Source organism: Primulina eburnea, chromosome 8, assembly GCF_022965805.1.
Source record: "Primulina eburnea isolate SZY01 chromosome 8, ASM2296580v1, whole genome shotgun sequence".
NCBI lineage: Eukaryota > Viridiplantae > Streptophyta > Magnoliopsida > Lamiales > Gesneriaceae > Primulina > Primulina eburnea.
In genome coordinates, this window is record NC_133108.1 from 38,727,585 (window position 1) to 38,748,707 (window position 21,123).

At 30.9% G+C, this 21,123-nt stretch overlaps 1 protein-coding gene across 1 annotated transcript; it reads right to left on the reverse strand.

Annotated features, from left to right (window-relative positions):
• Positions 1-10,281: 10,281 nt before the first annotated feature.
• Positions 10,282-20,105, reverse strand: LOC140839616 (aldehyde dehydrogenase 1-like). The gene is made up of 9 exons (XM_073206447.1): positions 19,919-20,105; positions 19,274-19,416; positions 14,830-15,213; positions 14,659-14,748; positions 14,378-14,551; positions 14,139-14,276; positions 11,182-11,319; positions 11,025-11,086; positions 10,282-10,761 (listed from the first exon to the last, which is right to left on the reverse strand). The coding sequence occupies exons 1-9, from the start codon at positions 20,019-20,021 to the stop codon at positions 10,488-10,490; spliced, it is 1,506 nt and encodes a 501-aa protein (XP_073062548.1). The 5' UTR covers positions 20,022-20,105; the 3' UTR covers positions 10,282-10,487.
• Positions 20,106-21,123: the final 1,018 nt, after the last annotated feature.

The window sequence follows — 21,123 nt, forward strand, 5'->3', positions numbered from 1 at the left end:
CCCATTGTCAAAAATCATATATTGTGTTTTCAACTTTTGATAACACATTATATAATTAAAAACCTATTATTCAATTAACGTACTCTAGGTCCTTCTAGAATATTCTCGTGGATTATTTCTAACTTTTGAAAATACTTAATATAATTATATAATAATTATTTAAATAAATAATTAATTTTATATTCCCATAAAATATTCCATGGGTCTTTTGAATATTGAAAAATCTACTAATTGTTTTTTTACTAGAAATTTCATATTTACTAATAGAACATTTCAGGATTGTGAATTTGTTACATTCCCAATCGATGATCAGACAGTTCTTATGTGACGATGATACAAAACTCGTTAATATAATGAAAATGAAAAATTTGAATGCCAAAATTTTGCATTATTCAATTTTGACAGTTAGTATAATGCCCGAAAATTAATCACGGTTAATTAACCATTATTGAGTACTAATTTAATGTGATTATGAAAAGGCTAACCAAGACACGAAAGGAGATCACGTGTGAAAATTGAAGTGCGAGGACAGTAGCATTCGCGCACATGCGCGACATATATGCGCGCACATGCGCGACGTGTAGGCGCGCACATGCGCGGGAGGTCCAGAGGGCTTCGCGCATATGCGCGGAAATGAGTCGCGCATATGCGCGAGACATGCAGAAGGAAAAATCGACATTTGGCTTTTGCATGTACGTTGATATATATATACATGCAAAGCTTCTTCAGAAAAGAAGAAACCGAAAGCTTCGGGGGAAAAGTGCTTTTGATTTCAAAATTTGATTTTACGATCAATCCGTCCGTTAGATTTTAAATCCGACTTCGATACTGTGTTCCTATCAACGCAGGCTACTACAGGACGTAAGTTTTACTACGTTTTGACATGTTTTGAAATTATGATGTTGTTAGAATTGAATACACGTTATATATGTTGTTCTTGACATATTAGACAGCGTAGAATCGAAGTCAAATTAAGAAACGGACTGAATATGGAATTGTTATGAATTTCAGAAGGAAATTGACTAGAATCAATATCAGATTTGAACAGGGGTTGATTGTAAATGATTAGAATTGGTATAGACTGATATAGTATTATCAGTATCGCAAGATTGTACTGTTATATTGTCAGAATTTGATAAAACCAGAGACATTGTGATTTGATTAGAATATTGATACAGAATATTGGTATTGTCATTGTCAGATTGAACAGTGACAGACTTTGAATCAAGACTTTGATTGTATCAGATCGACATCAAGAAATGTATAAATAAATGATGATTCGGGATTGCACAACTCGAGTTAGGTTTGACTTGAGTTTCCCTAAATCACATACTTTATTTTATTGCATTGATATTTGCAGATTATCAGATTGATATGTTAATCTATTGACTTAGAACAGAGTCAGAGTCCGAGTTTAGGGCAGAACCGCCGAGTCTTTCTCAGAACCGATAAGACTCTAGACTTACGGTGTATCGATGAACTTTAGATATAGATCGACGTCTATCGTAGATGCTCGATACATAATACCAGAGTCTAAATTAGATTGGGATCCCTAGATTTGAGATAAGATAAGATTAGATCACGAGTCATTGATTCATGTAGTCAGACTAGATACATGTTTTGATGTTTGTTTATGCTTTTATATATGTTTTATATGATTGCATTTAATACATTGTTTATACTGTGATATTTATATCTCACCGGAGTTATCCGGCTGTTGTCTTGTTTGTATGTGTGCATGACAACAGGTGGGACAGGTACAGGGTCACAGAGGTGAAGACAGATCGAGATTAGAGTGGTGATTCCGGACTTGGACTAGAGATAGGTGTTTAAACACTTGATAGTTAGGTGTTGAACCTGAGATGTAAATTATTGTATGATGTGTGAGATTTCTACTTTCATACTGATATGTATAGGAGTTTGATTCCATTACCTTCCGCATTTAAAAAAAAAAATTTAGACCCTGATTACTATAATTGATTAATTAGTCCCAATGATGATTAAGAACTTGATTAGCGTCCGGGTCCCCACAGTTAGTTACGATGAAACTCATTCACTAAATTAGACAGTTGCACTTTATTCACAAAACTAACAATCAATCTATCCTACACAACTTCCAAATATGGGATCCATTTATAAACTCTTTTATTAACAATATGTTTGATCTTTATCAAACTTACAGTCACTAAATTCAACTATTTGAATTTGACTATCTGAATGAGAATACAAAATTCAATAATTTTTTTTACTCTCAATGGTTCAGAGATACAGCTAGCCGTAAGTTAACAAATTCATATGATTTAGAACAAAATTTATCATTATTCAGGCTTACCCTAATAAGACTTATTCTTTTCATCGACTCATTGATCAAAAATTTCAGAACTTAGGTATGATTGCACCTATCAGAGCATAATAAGTGCATCTAGAAGCATTGGCTCATGATCACCTATATATCCCTTATAGTACATGTAAAAACAAATATGTTATGTTTAATGTAAAATATGATCCCTTAAACACATATCTCGATCGAAGATCTTTTGCATATGAGAATTGAAAACAGATTTGATAACGATGTGATGTATTTTGAGTAATTAAAGTGACATCATATGCACAGTTAAGGAAACACTTTTCCATAATGCATATGTCTTACTCTGGCCAGATGCACTATCAACTTGTCAAAACGCATAGAAGATCCACACCCATAGGTAAGCGATGAATTCCACGTTACAATGTATCGACTCCCATGTATATATGTCAAAACTACACTCAACCTCGTCATCCGACGACCCTCATGGAGTATGTAAATGAATCAAAGTACAATGCTAGTACATAGAGCCTCCATATTGTCCCGAGTCAAAGGACTAATGTTGTACAATCATAACCACACACTAATCTACTCGGTAAGTGGCGACTATTTGAAAAGTCCAAGGGTTGTTCAGTGCCTCATCCATTGAGCAATCATATATATATGAATGAACATATTCATGCTCTTACCAATGAAACATGTTGTTTACATCACATATATTATTCTCAAACTCAATCGACCTTTATCTTTATTTTAGGCGGATTAATCGACTAAGAACGAATTTAGAATATACAATACATTTTTTAATAAATTTCATGATCCACGTAACATTTGGAATTGGACCTCATGACTTGATACCCCCGGATGTCCCGGGCCATGCATAGTGCAAGGATCATGGATAAATCCAGGCCAAGAGGGCGAAGATCTGCACTGAAGCCCGGATCTCAAGCAACCCGGGACATTGAGGGGATAGCTCAAGGACAGGGAGAATCTATGGAGATAGTTCATCAGAAGGCCGGGCCAGTAAACGTCCGGGACACCTTTTCCCCGAGCTCTCGTACAAGTTCCTGGGAACTTTCTACCCGGGCCACCTCGATATGAGCACCTCGCTCGAGTATACTAGCAGAATAGGATGTAGGCGACTGTCTCATCTCTCACACCATGCCGATGAGTTGACAAAATCAGATGGACTGGATGTGACCAGTATGAGATTTGACATGTCAGAATATAGGGTGTATTCAGCCGTCCTACTATAATTAGTAGGTAGCACGGAGAACGAGGTCATAATTACTTCTCCTATTATAAATATCAGGTTCTCTCTTTATATTTACATTCATTCATTCACACCAATATCACAACCATCACTTGGTTACATTGGTTTCTAGCTTGAATCCATCACTAACTTAAGCATCGGAGTGGCCAAGCCGGACACCCCTCCGACGCCCATTCACGTTATTATCTCCTTGAGTGCAGGGCATCTTATTCGTCCAGGAAAGCAGCTTCTGGTTGGGATACACCTTGCTCAGTTTCCTTCATCATCTTGTTAGCAGATCCGGTAGAGCACCTGATCCAGCTCACCCATTTAACCCGGATCGCATCAATACTTATAATATATTTAAGTATTTTATCTATACAACTTGCATGTATATATATATATATATATATATATATATATATATATATATATATATATATAAAATAAATATTATAAAATAAAATCGTAAAATATTATTAAAATAAATATTATTTTTAATAAAAATCAATAAAACTTAAATTTTAAATTGCTTTGTCGAAGATCAATTCTGACACTTGATTGAAGAGTGGTCGAGAGCAGAATTCAAATTGACAAATCATTAATTATGAGTTCCAATAGCTGGTGGATGCATGTCTTTTGTTTCATAATTTACTTTCGTGCGTGGAAACGTTAATTGACGTACACAGCACGATTTGGTGTTATCTTAGTTATCAACATTTTCGACCACAAAATCTATTTTAACATAAATTTTATATTAAAATAGTACGATTTTTGCACCAAATACAACATTCATCTACAACCCATTTACTTCAAATTTTACACCAAAAGAATATTCTCGAAATATTCTTTTTATCTCCAACTCATTTACTCCAAGTCTTTGTATTTGTATTTGTATTTGAATTATGTGTTTCAAGTTGTATTTGTATTTCGATTATCTTTTTCAATTTATTTATGAATTGTATTATTATATTAAATTTTTTGCATTTGTATTAAAATTATATTAATTATAAATCATTAAATCAAGTTAGTCCTTAATTAATAATAATTAACATAAATAAACAAATATTTTAAAATTCAACAATTATTATTTTTAAATTTATATGATTAAATATCTAATTATTAAAATAATAAAATAAATATTATATTACTATTTAAATAATATTTATAATTTTTAATACAAATATTTATAATAAATACAAATAAAAAAAAGAAACAAGACCTCTGCGCCAAATTTGGCGCAGGGAGTGGGCTGCGCAGCCCCATTGAAAGAAGAAAGACGGCACCAAAAATGGTTTGCTATATCGGATTAGACATAGCAATAAAAGCTGGAAATTCAGTCGGCTCACAACCCATCATCATTAGCTTTGCCGATCTGATTTTATTTTGTGCGTGATTTTATGGATTGGGACGGTTCGATTTGTAATCGTGCTGCTACCCTTCATTAAAGAAGACGAATTGGCCATCATTTTGGTGGATTGATAAATTGCTAATTCATTACAACACTGCGTTTGGTTTAGAAGATAGGATAATGAAATGATCAAGAGAGAAATGATAAGAAGAATGATTGAAGTAGAAATATAATATATAATGATAAAATAATATTATGTTTGGTATGATAGATAAAAATGTGATAATTAATAATTTTTTGGTGAATTAACAAAATTGTCCTTCCATTTGTGTGTCGACGAGGGACGGCTACGGCCGGAAGCGGCGGGGGTGGTCGGCCGATCGGAGGCGGCGTCGGTCGGCCGGAGTGGAGCCGGCGGCAGGGGTTGGCGGTGCGCGATCGGTGGAAGGAAGTGGTGGTGAGATTGGATTTAGGAGATGGGTCTTATGCAAAAATTTATGTGAGAGAGTCTCACGGATCGTATTTGTGAGACGGATATATTATCTGGGTCATTCATGAAAAATATTACTTTTTATGTTAAGAATATTACTTTTTATTGTGAATATTGATAGGGTTGAACCGTCTTACAGGTTAAGATCTGTGAGACGGTCTCACATGAAATCCGATCAAGGTAGATACCAACATCACTTGTCCGGGGGCCAAATATTTACGATAAACTTGTCGATTATCGCAATTCCCGTCCAATCAAAGATTACACGTAAGTTGTGACTGGTAGCTAAACTGGTAGAGTTGGATGAAGCACGTGTCAATAGCGGCATGAAGTAGGTTCTAAATGGAATTTCATATTTTATTTCCCAATGGCAGCCAAATAATATATTTCAAACATTTGAACAATAGGATTTACAATATTGGGTTAAAATTGGTACCAGTGATGTAGTATTATTTAATGAATAATAAAATAATAATAATAATAAAATGAAAATAATGCAGTAATTCAAACGTCATGTTCCAAGCATTAAATGAAACAATAATGTGATGTATTTAAATTGGTGGAGTAGGTGAATATAGAGGTGAGAAAAAATATCGAATTTTCGGTATACTGAGATTACTGTACTTAAAAAATGTCGAATTTTTCGAATTTTTTCGGTATACCGAATATTTTAGTACGGTAAGGTAACAATACCGAATTTTTCGGTATAGTAATGGTAAGCATTTTGAAAATTTCATTAGAAATACCGAAAAAATATACAAAATTTTAAAATATATAATATTTTAAAACAATAAATTTATAAAAAATTTAAATGTAAGGTTTTTTTCGGTATAAAACGGTATATATCGATATCGTGCCAAAATTTCTGTATACTGTATAATTTCGGTATAATCGATATGTTAGTTATGTACCGAAATTTTCGATATAGTATCAGTATGAATTTTCTTATATTATAATTTTCGATACGATATACGGTATATGATTTTCGATACGGTACAGTATGATATACCACCCCTAGGTGAACGTTTGTTCAATAGTGAATGGTTTGATTCACTTATCAGTTACCAACCAACACTTTCTAGGACGAATTTATCACACACTGCATGTACATTATTGTTTATCAGAATAATAACAATAACGTGGTTTGTAGAATATTAAGTTAATCGAGATATTTATCCAGTGCATATCGAAAAGTCCTCACGACAAATTCTTAAGTCTTAAAAAAACAATGATTTTTAATTGATTAATGTATAATTATTTACACCAAACAGTGATACTAGTTGCTTATATTTTATTTGGTGATTTTACATTATTTAGCCTTGGACTTGGTATGAGTCGAAAACAAACAAATTCGAGGATTTTACAAGATTTGAAATGCCTATATTGGCGACAAGCAGGCAAGAAGCTAGATAATAAACGCTTGTCATTGTTTTAATTCCACTTCCTTTTAAAAATAAAATCTGCAAGATTCATTATTTAAATTATAGTCGTTTTCAAATATGTACATAAATGTTGCATAAGATCTCGAAATTAAATATGTACATAAATGTTGCATAAGATCTCGAAATTAATTTTAAGTGAGATCATACGCAATCATATAATAAATAATAAAATATTACATATTATTTTGGTATGACGCATCAAATGAATAAATACTCGGATAAATTTGGCCCACGGTATTTAAATTAGCTGAGTAGGTCTCATGTGAGACCGTCTCACGGATCTCAATCTGTGAGACGGGTCAACCCTACTCATATTTACAATAAAAAGTAATACTCTTAGCATAAAAAGTAATACTTTTTCATGGATTATCCAAATAAAGATCCGTCTCACAAAATACGACCCGTGAGACCGTCTCACACAAGTTTTTGCCAAATTAGCTGATGCATACACAATCCTTATCTCCACAATAATTGACGAGCCGAAAATGAAGTTGAAGATATTTTTATTTAATTCACAATATTAATGCAACAGTTTTTTATTCGATTAATGAGTTTCGAGAGAATAAGTATATTGTGTCACGATTTTATAGATTTTTATTCGTGAGACGTATCAACTGCTTGATGCAATAATTGTCTCTGGTTGGTAGATCGATCGAACCGTAGTGCTTGTGTTGCTGTCCGGTTTAAAAAATTTGAGTTGCATCATTACCACAAGCTATAACTTTTGGTAAAGCGGTAAGCACTCGGTCCTACAATTGGTATCAGGGGCAAGGTCACAGATTCGATTTTCATTGATTGTAAGGAGTGTAATTATTGGGAGAAAGATTGTTGGGTGCAATAATTGTCTCTGCTTGGTAGAGCGATCGAACCATGGTGCTTGTGCTGCTGTGCGGTTTAAAAGATTTGAGTTGAACCATTACCACCAGTTATAACTTTTGGTAAAGCGGAAAGCACTCGGTCCTAGATCAACCATGTTTATATTTATACTAATAAATATTATTTTTGACATAAAAAATACTAATTTTTCATGATTGACCACGTCATGGTTTTACTCAATAGCCCATCCTCACATAAAACAAATCATATATATATATATATATATATATATATATATATATATATATATATATATATATAGTCTAATTAAGACTCATTACGTAATATGGTTGGCGGGTGAAAGGTCATCTATCACATTGGGAAAACGATACTACTATATTCAACTCATCTACCATTTTGTGTGAAAGATTAGTAGTTGTTTCCGGTCAACTTGTACAAATCCACGAGGGACAAGAGGGAGTTACACATCGACCAAACTCGGACTCGAACCGAACCCGAGCCCTCACCATGTGCCGGAGTTTTGGAATGGGTGCATTGAGGCACACTTGACACTTCTTGTATATATATGGGGTCTTTCATTCCACTCATTATATTAACGGTCTGAATCATTAATGATTGAATACAAACGATGAATAGGTAGAGCTCGAAACTTGAAAGTTATTACGTGATGCTTGAAGATTTTTTTATTTTATATCGATATCATATATTTTGATCGTGTGATGTTTGTTTCGTGAAATATTTGAATTTTCAAACATTTGTTTTTTCATGGAGTAATTAATAGTTTATATAATTAGACTTTTAAATTTAAAAATTTAATTCAAGAAATATAGTTATCATATCTATGCAAAATTTTATTATTATGTATTTAAATTAAAATAATAAAGATACAACTTAACCTAACTTGTAATGACCAAAACCCTTATTTTGAATTAAGTACTAATTAAAATATGATTAAATGGTTGTTAATTAAATATTATTAAGGAATTGATAATTCGATATCAACATGTTGAGATCTACCGACGTTAAAATGGACAACTCAATTTATTTCAGGTTACATTATCTCGACGAATCCAACTAGAAGAATGAGATTTTGACACATGACATATAAGATTGATTCAGGTTTCTTGAACTAGTGCGGATGCAGCCTATAAATGAAAGCTGATTTCTTATTTTTTCTTACATTGCTTCCTTAAGAGAGAGTTCTAGTCATATACCTTATATTTTCTAACCAGTTTCTAGGGCACTTTGGTATCGGGAAGTTTCAGAGCTAGTGTCAACTCAAGGAGGGGTCGATGAACTAGGATTGAGACATCATTAACGGACTGACGACAGATGCATGTATAATACTAAAGCATTAAATAGTGATTTAAGGATTATTGGGGAGAACTTTGGAGCATGTTTGGTAATTCAAGACCTGGTTTGATAGTGATTTCATTATGTTGGTATTGTCTAGATTCAGACGAGTAAGCTTTATGTCAGATTGTTTTAGTGAGGTAAGTGATGTTCTGAGTGAGATATTCAAGCGTAGTATACACACTTATATGTTGTATATTTATCTGTTGCGTAATATATGTTTTACTACTTTGGCATATTATGCATTACATATCATGTTGAGCCCGATATCTTTTGAGATATACCTTGTTTGTTGGAGCCGTTCAGCCTTATTCTGTATTGTAGACGATGGGGCATCGAGAGCTATAGTGTACGACGGAACCCGCGGTGTTTGATGACCTGGATATTGTAGGTCCACGTCTTGATGATGAGTGTGGGACCCAAAACATGCCTAGTGCAAATCAAAGACTACACTCAACGTCTCTAGACTGAGCATGAGATTCTTGACTTGATCCTTGATATCCGAGCATATTGCATTTCACATGCAACATATTAGTTTGTATAATCGTACATTCTTGTATTGAGCGATTGTTGGGTGCAATAATTGTCCCTGCTTGGTAGAGCGATCGAACCTTAGTGGTTGAGCTGCTGTGCGGTTTAAAAGATTTGAGTTGTACTATTACCACCAGCTATAGCTTTTGGTAAAACGGCAAGCGCTCGGTCCTACAATTGGTATCAGAGCCAAGGTCACGAGTTTGATTATCATTGATTGCAAGGAGTGCAATTATTGGGAAGGAGATTGTTGGGTGCAATAATTGTCCCTGCTTGGTAGAGAGATCGAACTGTGGTGCTTGAGCTGCTGTGTGGTTTAAAAGATTTGAGTTGCACCATTACCACCAGCTATAGCTTTTGGTAAAGTGCTCGGTCCTACAGCGATTGTCGCTCCCGTCCTTGTTTTCAACTTGAGCACCCGGCCTATTCCACGGGGCATGTCTTAGTTTGTGATGGTTCGGACGCTCAAAGCAGTGGCTAGAGCAGTCGTGTTTTCCTTTTTCGGTGGTGATCCAGTGGAAGTTTTTGTTTGGTTTATCGTATTCTCATGCATGATTATATTTTTTATACGGTTGTATTAATGTTTAAGACTGCTGTTATTGTTATGTTTTCGTTTGAGCTGTAAGATGATTAAATTATTTGGTTTCCGCTGTTTTATTGTTGTTATTAAGTTTAATTTTACATGCTTTTTAGTCTGTTTAATAGTGGTTCGGATAAAAGTGATACATAACTAATCTTGATTTATAACTTAGGCTTCGGATAAAGTATACACGACATATTGATTTACATAATTCACTTCCCAAATACAGAAACATGAATGTCTTACCACTTTAAGTCACATTTTCATAATGAATATTAATATTATTATATCAAACAATAGAAGATAAGTTGGCCTTGCAATGAGGATCCATCCATGCAAAACTAGTTTAGAGCCATGGGGAATTATAAATGGGAGTTACGACCGATTTAACCTGAAGATACTTACGAAGAGATTCCAGTCCACAGTCTCTTCCGAATCCGCTCATTTTATAGCCCCCGTAGGGAAGATCATTGTCGAAAGCAAAATAACAATTGATCCAAACAACACCAGCTCGGATCGACCTCGATACTGTGTTTGCAATATTCAAGCTATCTGTCATAACTCCAGCTGCTAATCCATATTTTGTATCATTAGCTCTCTTTATCACCTCTTCAACACTCCTACAAATTCAGTTGGAACCGAGATATACTGACTAAGACGGAAATTTGATAACAAAGAAAACCGAAATCGTAAAATACAAACATACATGATCAAAATTGAAATTTTACAATTACTTGCACTAATATCGTATTAAAACAAGAGTCCTACAATCATAACAGCAATTGACAGGGTAACTTCTGAATGATATGTGATAGTCAGAGCTAAGGAGATCAGATTGTTTATCACCACTTTGAAGAATATTAAAAATCAATGAAGACCTTACTTGAACTTGAGAACTGACATTACAGGTCCAAATATTTCTTCCTTTGCAATAGTCATATCGTCCTATGCAAATAGATCCGATGAAAATATTATACAACATATGTCTTATTAACTCAAAAATTAAAAAAAAAAAAACTTGATTAATATCAAATACTTACAGTGACATTTACGAAAATTGTTGGCTCAATGTAATAACCCTTTCTGTCATATGGCTTACCACCATATAATAAAGTGGCACCTTCCTTCTCTCCAATATCAATATATGAAAGTATTTTTTCGTATTGCTTCTTATCAACCTTGTAAATAACATTAAAAAGTAAATCCCGGAGTTAATTATTAAAGAATAAATTCATTCGTGTCATACGAAAATCATATGAACGGAAAGTGGCGTGAGATAAGTGATCCATTTATACATAACTAGGAATGTCCAATTGCATGTAATCTGAATAATCAAAACACAATAGATAAAATATATTATGACTATAAATCATATGTATTCACTTATACATTTTTCAATATTATAATGACACTTTTCTCAGATTACCAGATATATTTTTCATTCAAATATAATTCACAATGGAAAAATAATAAAAATAAAAATAACAAATAGTTAGTTTTACCAAAACCAAAACCACAATATACTTAAATGGAATACATTTAAATAAACGATTGTCTTCCTTTAATTAACTAAATTATCATAATAATGTTAAAATAAAATCACTAATCTTGTTATTAAGTTAAATATCAATTGTCATTTTGCTAACTTTTAACCCCTAGATTTGGTGTAACTTTCTTTGTTTTTTTTAGAATACATATTATATATAATTAATTTTATATCAGAATGGATCATTTGTAAATTAATATTTATTATTAATAATTTCATGTGAAATAAAAATTTAATAATATCATTCAAATATATGTGTAGTAAAACTTTTATTAGATGGTCTCACGAGTCAATTTTTTGAGACAAACACATTAAAAATATTATTTTTTATGCCAAATGTATTACTTATTATTGTAAATATAACAAAGTTAATCCGTCTCACATATAATTTTTTAGATCGTCTCACAAGAGACCAACTAATAAAATAATACGTAATACTCAGTTAAAAATATCATATATAAAAATTAAATATCTAACAAATGCTAATAAAGTATCACTATAATTTATATTTATTACAAAGATTATCTTCGTTAAAAAATGATAAGGATTATTTTATAAATATAAATAAATTTTCATTATTTTTAATTTCTCATTAATTTCTCTTTTTTAGTAAAGTTGAAATAAATCAAACTAATCAAATTATATTACAAATAAAATATTTAAAAAATTTGCAAAAGTGCATATAGAATCTACATACTCTCAATGTCTATTTTTTTGTTTTGGAAAAGTACCATAAAAAAATATATTTACTGAATGTTTTAATCAGACTTATAGAAAAGCGTAAAATTGATATATATAATCAGACAATAATTAAATATCACAATGTAAGAAGTTTTAATAAAATAAAGTATCATATTAAAGTCTATTGTAATATTTGTCTTATTTAAGGTCAAATATTGTTATAAATTATTCGATAAAAATATATTGAGATTGAGGTTGAAAATAAGAATAACCTTATTTCATTATTTGGTTGAGGAGTGATGAAAATGACTATAAAAATAAATCATTGGAAACTCCTATAATATCATAATTTTGTAAAAATGATAAGTATATTATATAGATTAACAGAACCGAAAAAATCGATTCAGAAAAATAAATGGATTCAAAACACTTACCATTGATTAATGAAACTAATTAAATCAAGGAAATCAATGTGGAGTCAAATAATTAAGTAAAAAAACTCATAGAAGGATGAAAATAGATAATCACTAAAAGAAAATAAAACCTTAAAAGATCCAATGCATTAAAAAAAAATAATGTAATAAAAATAAAATAAATATAGACTAATATATAGTTTGAATGAGGGGAGCTCAAAATAACCAACAATAAATCCTTAGAGATCGAGAAGTAATTTTTAAATTTTCTACCAAGTTTCAAATATATTTTACTAATTAGTTAACCAAACTGAAAAATATAACAAGAAGAAGGCATGTAAAACCGTAAGGCGGGAAAAAGTAGGAATAAATGCAATGTATTTAATGAATATTATTGCTCATATATATATAATTCGGAAGAGGAGAGCACAAAATGACTATCAAAATAAATCTTTCAAGACTACTATAATCTCGTAATTTTGTTAAAATGATAGGTATTTTATGTAGATTAACCAAATCATAAAAAAAATTAAGAAAAAGAAATGGAAATAAAACACGAGCCATTGATAAATTAAATTAATTAAATCAAAGAAACCAATGTAACATTAAATAATTAAGTAAATATATATATATATATATATATATATATATATATATATATATAATCACTAAAATAAAATGAAACCAAAAAAAAATCCAATTTATTAAACAAATTAATGAAATAAAATAAAATAAATATAGACTAATATATAGTTTAGATGAGGGAGTGATAACCATAAAAATAAATCCTTAGAGACATAAATGTTATATTTTACTAATTCACAATTGGAAGTTATAATTTATATGTAAGTAGATTAATTAACCGGACTCTGGGAAAAAAAACAAAAAGAAGCCATGTAGAACCGCAAGAGGGGAAGTAGGAAAAAAATTTATATGTAAGTAGATTAATTAACCGGACTCTGGGAAAAAAAACAAAAAGAAGCCATGTAGAACCGCAAGAGGGGAGGTAGGAAAAAAATTCAATGTATTCAATGAATATTTATCCTCATATGTATATTAATAGTTAGTCATTAGTAATTTAAGATAAAACAAAGAAATTACAAGTTAACTCATATAAAAAACAACTTACTAAGCTAAATAAATAAATAGAGAAGGACAAACATAGAAATTCACAATTGAAAGTGGTATATTTATATGTAATAATAATAATAATAATAATAATAATAATAATGAGATTTAATAACAGGTTTCAAAACAGTTTCCATATAAGTAACAGAAACTTGATTTGTTCCTCTTATCCTTTAGAAAAATTTCATTTTCAATTTTGCGGATCATTACTAAGAAATCGAATACATGCCTGAGGTCCTTGACGAACATTTGGGTGAAAAGGGTCCCCTACCACCCATGATTTTGCCTTCTCAACGAGCTTGAGGGTAAATTTATCATATATCTCTTGTTGAACGAAAACGCGGGATCCAGCCACACATATTTCACCCTGGAACATTCCATTCATGTCATATGATTACTTGAAAACTAGTGTTGCATATGAGAAATGGTGTCGCATTAGAATTAATCGAATAATTAAGTTTGTTTTGCCTTGTTAAATAGAATTCCTTGGAGAGCTAGATCTGCAACTTTATCAACATCGACATCATCAAAAACTATGAAGGGTGATTTGCCTCCTAGTTCTAGAGAAACAGGCTTCAAATTGCTTGACGCGGCCGCCTGCATTACAAGGCGCCCTACTTCTGTAGAACCCGTAAAACTAACCTGAACAAAGGAACAAAAATTAGATGAGGCCCGGTGGTTTTGAGATGTATAGGAAAAAGATCTAGGAAAATATTTTCTATATGAAAATAAATACAAATATATATGACCATGTCAATGTCCATGTGAGAGCTAATGGCAGCACCAGCCGTATGTCCATATCCTGTCACAACATTAAGCACTCCATTTGGAATTCCAGCCTGCGGAATTACATTTAACAAGCTGGGACGAGTTGTGCAAAACAAATAAACAAGATCATAATAATTCATAAGAAAGCTTACGCGCTTTGCTAAATGAGCGTAAAAAAGAGCAGAAAGAGGAGTCTGTTCCGCAGGTTTAACAACCATGGTGCAACCAGCAGCTAATGAAGGGCCAACTTTCATTGCGAACATAGTAGACGGGAAGTTCCAGGGAATAATATGCCCCACGACACCAACGGGTTCACGTAGCGTATATGCCTGTAGTTCCCTAGACATTTTCAAAGTTTCCCCATGAATTTTGTCGGCTGCCCCTGCAAAGTAACGTATTGTTTCTGCTGCATTGGGAATGTCTAGTATCTTGTTCATACTGTATAACTTTCCACCATCGATTGTATCCAGGGCCGCTAATTCTTCTAAATTTTCATTAATCAAGTCCGCAAATTTCAGCATTATCTTTCTTCTTTCCTGCCCCATAAAACATGAATCAAATTAATGTCTGCTATACATTATTAGATAGGATGTAGCTGACAGGCCTACATGATATCAACAACTCGAAACAGTTTGCATGAAAATAAAAGCAAGCCGAGGGATCGGCATTTCTAATGGAACAGCTAGCCTCAAAGTTCGAACAGCTCGAATATGTGTTACAAAGAGTACCATATCCCAATGATTCCTCCCAAGTATAGTCAAGCCTTCGTGACAAAGGTATGATATTAAGAGCACAAGGTCTATTGTCAATGACTAATAGTCCATCTGACACAAAGGTCTTAGATTTGGAATGAAGCCTTCGGTTCAAGACTCCATTATAACAAACCTCCTTCCCAATCGAAGGGAGAAAAAAAGAATACAAGGTCTAATATTGTTGAGCGTGTATTAGACCTCAAATACCCAACAAAATCTCAAATAAATTTTTTTTTAGTAGAAGTAAAAATATTTCATACTAAATTTACGAATTGAAAGTTCTTAACGATCACTCACAAATTTCGACAAGCTAAAAATTATTTGATTCTTAATCATATAAAAATTTCTATTTCGATACAACAAATATAATTACTTAGGATGTTATAATTGACATAATTTCTTTGATCATTTGACACTTTATTTAGTCAAATTTGTCCCAAATCTTAGTGAAATGTATTCACTCAAGATATTTAATGACTTCTAATTACTTTTCTTAATGGTAGACTTTTATGAATTTGATAGATTTTTATTAATTTTCATAGAATCTCATATATTTGAAAATAGAATTTCATAGACTTATGAAGTCTTTTTACAATACTTCATAGAAATATATATTTTTCTAGTAAACATACGAGAGTATGCATATTAATTGAAAATATTAAAAATAATTAAAAATCAATTTTATTAAAAAAATTAATTAGAAATCAAATTTTATTAAAAAATTAATAAAAATAAAATTTTATTTAATAAATTAAATTGCTAGCACTTGCAATTCTATGAATCAATAAATTTTTCTATTTTCCTCTATATATTGTAATAATTTTATTAGAAAAATCCATAATTATAATTTGTAAACCTTGCACAATTTCATAAAGAAATTAAAGTTTAATTTGTAAACAAGGAGACAACAAATAATATCATAATTTACTGTATCATCTGTCATTATTATTGAATATATAATACTTGGTATATATTAGAGAAAGGTTTTAAAAGTCAATCTTTAGATTGAATCAAAGACAATTTTTGACATTTTATAGTTTTACTATAGACTTTAATATTTGTATGTTAATGGATTTCATAGAGTTATTAAAAGTCAATTAAAATTTTGAATATATCTAGAAATTCGTACCGATTTTAAAAATCATAGATGAATACCACTTGACTTTTTGAATAAAAACTAAAAAAACTTCTATGAAATATACAAAAGTCTTGATTAAATAACTCTATATTTTTAAAATCTAGAAAAGTAACTAAAAGTCATCACTCTTTATATTGAATACACTTCTTCCAAGATCATTAATTCCATCGGACCTAACTTCTTTTTCGTTATTTTAATATTGAACCTTCTGGGGTGTCCAATAATTCAGATCAATCCAGTTTAAATTTTATGAAAGATCGACCAATTTTGAGTTTATATGATGATTTTTTATTTCCTTTTTTCCCCTTATAAATTCGGTTCAGTTGTTTAGAATATCTGTATAACATCGATTCTATTAAATCGGTTGGCCTTAAAGGTTCAATATGCTGCTAGGTTAGTTTGAAAATAAATACGATGTCTAAAAATTTGGTACATATACGTGTTAACACGTATAGATAGACACTAATCTGTACTATATTATTAAATTTGAGACACTTAAAATAATTGACTTTTGGTGTCATAGTCTGTTTTAATAATTATTATATATATATATTAATAAAGTGTTTAAATTTTAATGCAAGTCACATGTAGCTTAGCTGATAGAGTTTGTTTCTTAAATTATCAGTTGTAGTACAATTTGGATATTTTTCCTTTTTTATTTATTTTTTTTAATTCATATAACAAAATTGATTGTAGTCCGTCATTATTTCTCATAATTACATTTTGATCTTCGTATAAATATAAATCAAATGAATCATAAAAAAATATTATATACGTGCGTCGGTACACTGTATATATTAATGTTGTGTCATGCATGTGTATTAACATTTTTTTTTGACAAGATGTGTATTAACATTTTAATTTGGAGGAGGACGACCATATATGACAAATTAAATAAAAAAATCAGTGAAAAAGAAAGCAAATCTTGACTTTGCCATGCAAGAATTGTGCGGTGGCAATCGGTAAAGAATGACGCAAGAAAGTCAAATCTTATGTCGGCACCTCAAAATAAGGCGGGCCTAAAAAGTATGAGCGGGCACGCAAATCAGATGCCGCTATTATTACCAGAAAATTCAAGTATTTTTCATTAGATCATAAATTTTTCTTAGATATATAATAAAATAAATCTAACTTTATACTAACTAATTGCATCAAATTTTTTAAAGAGTAGGTCAATTGTAAGATGACTGACTGACCCGATCAATATTCATCATGAAAAATATTTTTTATTAATTGGATCAGATCGAATAGAAGATCCATCTCATAAAAATTTTTGTGTTTTCAAAATATAATTTTCTCACACAAAATGGTATGCAATATTTTCTCAATCAACCACCACTTTGAAAATTGCAAAACGTAAAGAAAATCATTCCCTAAGTTTTTTGGTCCAAAACTTTAATTCTAATTAGCATGTAATGTGGACAAAAGAATGAAGAATGTTATTAACTACACGAAATATTTTTAAGTTAATTAGCAGTAAATTTGTGGAATTGAATCATCCGGCAAAGCCGACTGTAATTGTTTTCGGATCAAAATAGTACAAAATCGTCTTGATCTCCCGTGAAACCAAGCCACAAACAAGTCCACTAAATAGGGTTTTTTTAATTAGTTTATTGTATTTTAAAAAAATCTTTATCAAACTATCATGTTTTTCAAAATTTTAACAAAATAACGTAATTGTTTTTTAAATAAATATTGATATGCAATAAGGAGAGCAAAATAATAAAATTATAGTGCTTCTATGTAATTAATATACAATTAGATTAAAATTTGAAAATGAGTTTATAAACAAAACTAAAATATAATTATAACGGTAAAGACGATAAAATATCGATATCATATCGAAATTGTCGATATGAATGATATTAAATTTATTTCGTACCAAAATTTTGATACGACATCTGTATATTTTTTTTCTTATAACGAATTTTTGATAGAATATACAATTTTCTTTGAAAATTTGATATACCACACTGAATCACTCTTAAACCAAATAAATTTTTCGGTAATATGACAAATATTTGGTTATATATATATAATAATAATATAATTTATGCACATGTAAATAATATATAATATAATATTATATACATATTCATACACATATATTTATACATACGTACATTATATTTTTTAAAAATTTATTTACCCCGCCTGTGTTAACGATACAACTTGGAGTAAATTTTTATTCAATTCATCATTTAATTTTTACAGTAGTTCGATAAAACATACAAAAATAACATACTTTTATAAAACTTTTGGAAAAATATTACAATCTGATTAAAAAAAAACCCCAACTAAATAAGTTAAATAAATGTAATAATAATGAGAGCCAAGCTTCTTTTTTTGTTTTTCCTAAATTGATATTTTATTCTTATTATAAAAAATTGATGTACCTAATCATGTGTATTATTGCCTAAAAAATATTTTTTATTCTTCTGGGCCACAAATGTTTGCACAACATGCTACTTGCATATGATAGAAAAATCTAATTTTTTTGAAATATATAAAATAAATAAAGTAGCATATAAAAATTCGAACATTATCAAAGTTTTAAAATTAGGACGAGACCTATAAAACTTAATCATAGACTAAAATCTCGCCAGCTCAAAAAAAAAAAAAACAAGTATTGACGACACCTAGTTGAAATTTGATGTTGGATCACATGCACGTAATATGTATGAAAAATTATTATCGTAGACTTACACGTCCGGGCAAGCGAGGCCATGGACCAAGATCGAAGGCCTCCCGAGCAGCCTTTACCGCTAAATCAATATCTTCTTTGTCCCCTTCGGCAATATTTGCAATCACCTCTTCCGTTCTCGGGTCAATGCTTTCAAATCTCTTTCCTGATTCAACACGCAACTATTTCACCTCAATTTATTCATAATCACAACAAAAAAATTATCAATCTAAACCCAATTTTGTAAAATGTAATTTAAATATCTTGATTTCAAAGCCGACCAGATTGATTGAACCGCGAACGATTCACATTTGGTCTCTAGCTAATTTGTGCCATTTTAAAATTAAAAAAAGCTTAAAATTAATTTCAGTACGAAAGCAGTTTTACGAACTTTCATGTTTTCCAAGTTCTCGTATAAAAAAATTCCAACGACAAAGAGGAGAGTCCAGGTTTTTCATACCGTAAAAAAAGCTTAAAAAATAATGTTGTTATTCAAGTAAACAAAATTCATAAGCACAAGTCTTCCACAATTCACAAACGTTGAAATAACTAGTATCTTCATGTTCTCATCAACTGCTCCATAAAACTTACATGAAAATTACGCATAAATCTAGAAGAAAAAAGCAGTTACAGAAATAGAAATAGAGAGAGAAGGGGGAGGAATTAACCTGATAAAGCGTCAACGAATTCTCCATTGATGAATAGTTTGGTAAATTTGATTTCAGGAATCTTCACGTGAGACTCCATAATCTGATTGGATTGCACCGGCATTTCTTTTAACAGTTGCGCTTATAATGGAGGAGAAAAGAGCGAAGATGATTGCCCGATTTGGGAAATGTGAAACACGGGGAGGGGAGAGGGGTGCCCACTTTTAAAGGAGCAAGCAGGCCCATGGGCTTGTGGGTGGATCAATTTTTTAATTTTTATTATTTTTTTGGTAGGTCACACTAAAACAAACAGTGATGACACGATTTCAGATACTTTTATTTGTAAGACAATTTGATTCGATCTAAAATTATTATGACAATAATATCGTTGGCATAAAATGGTAATTTTTCACGAGTTAGATCAGGTTGATGATCCGTCTCATAAAATTTAACTTTGAAACGATGTCACAAAAGTTTTTGTGAATAAAAAATAACTTTATGGTGAGAGGTGTCAATCTGGAGGGGCATGTATTTGCATTTATTCGATTTATTTTTTGTAATAAAAATTGAAAAGTTAGAATGAATAATAATAATAATAAGTAAACATTTTTACTTATTCTAGAAACTCTCGGCTAGCTCAACGATTTATCAAGCTTTGTATTGATGATTGGAGGATTGCATAAGTCTTTTGATGGCGATTTCGAACCGCAGTTCTATACATCTTTGCAAATATATAAACGAAGTAGATTATGAGTTTTGATATGCTGTACATCTATCGTGCACACCTATGTGAGTACCGATGAGGTTTCATTCACCAATTGGATGTGATGAAATATAGAAAAATTGTGTATCCAATGGGTGAATGACACCTCATCGGTGCTCACATAAGTGTGCACGGTAGGTGTGCAGCATATTAAAACTCAGCAGATTATCATGCTTTAGCAAGTCTATTTACCCACGTTGATTTCGGATGGAATTAAAATTGAGCTGGATTAATGATATTTTTGTAATCATTTCTACAGGAAAAAAATGTACACAATTTTTTTTAAAAAATAAAGAGATTTAATAAATATGTAAATTTCGATTTATAATCTGAAATCTATGGTTACAACATCAAAGTGGATATATATTCCATGTTCTTGCATGCTATAATAAATGAACCTTTTAATGTGATAACTTTTTGCTCAACAATTTAATTGTTGTCGGACAAGCCAAGGCTACAAATT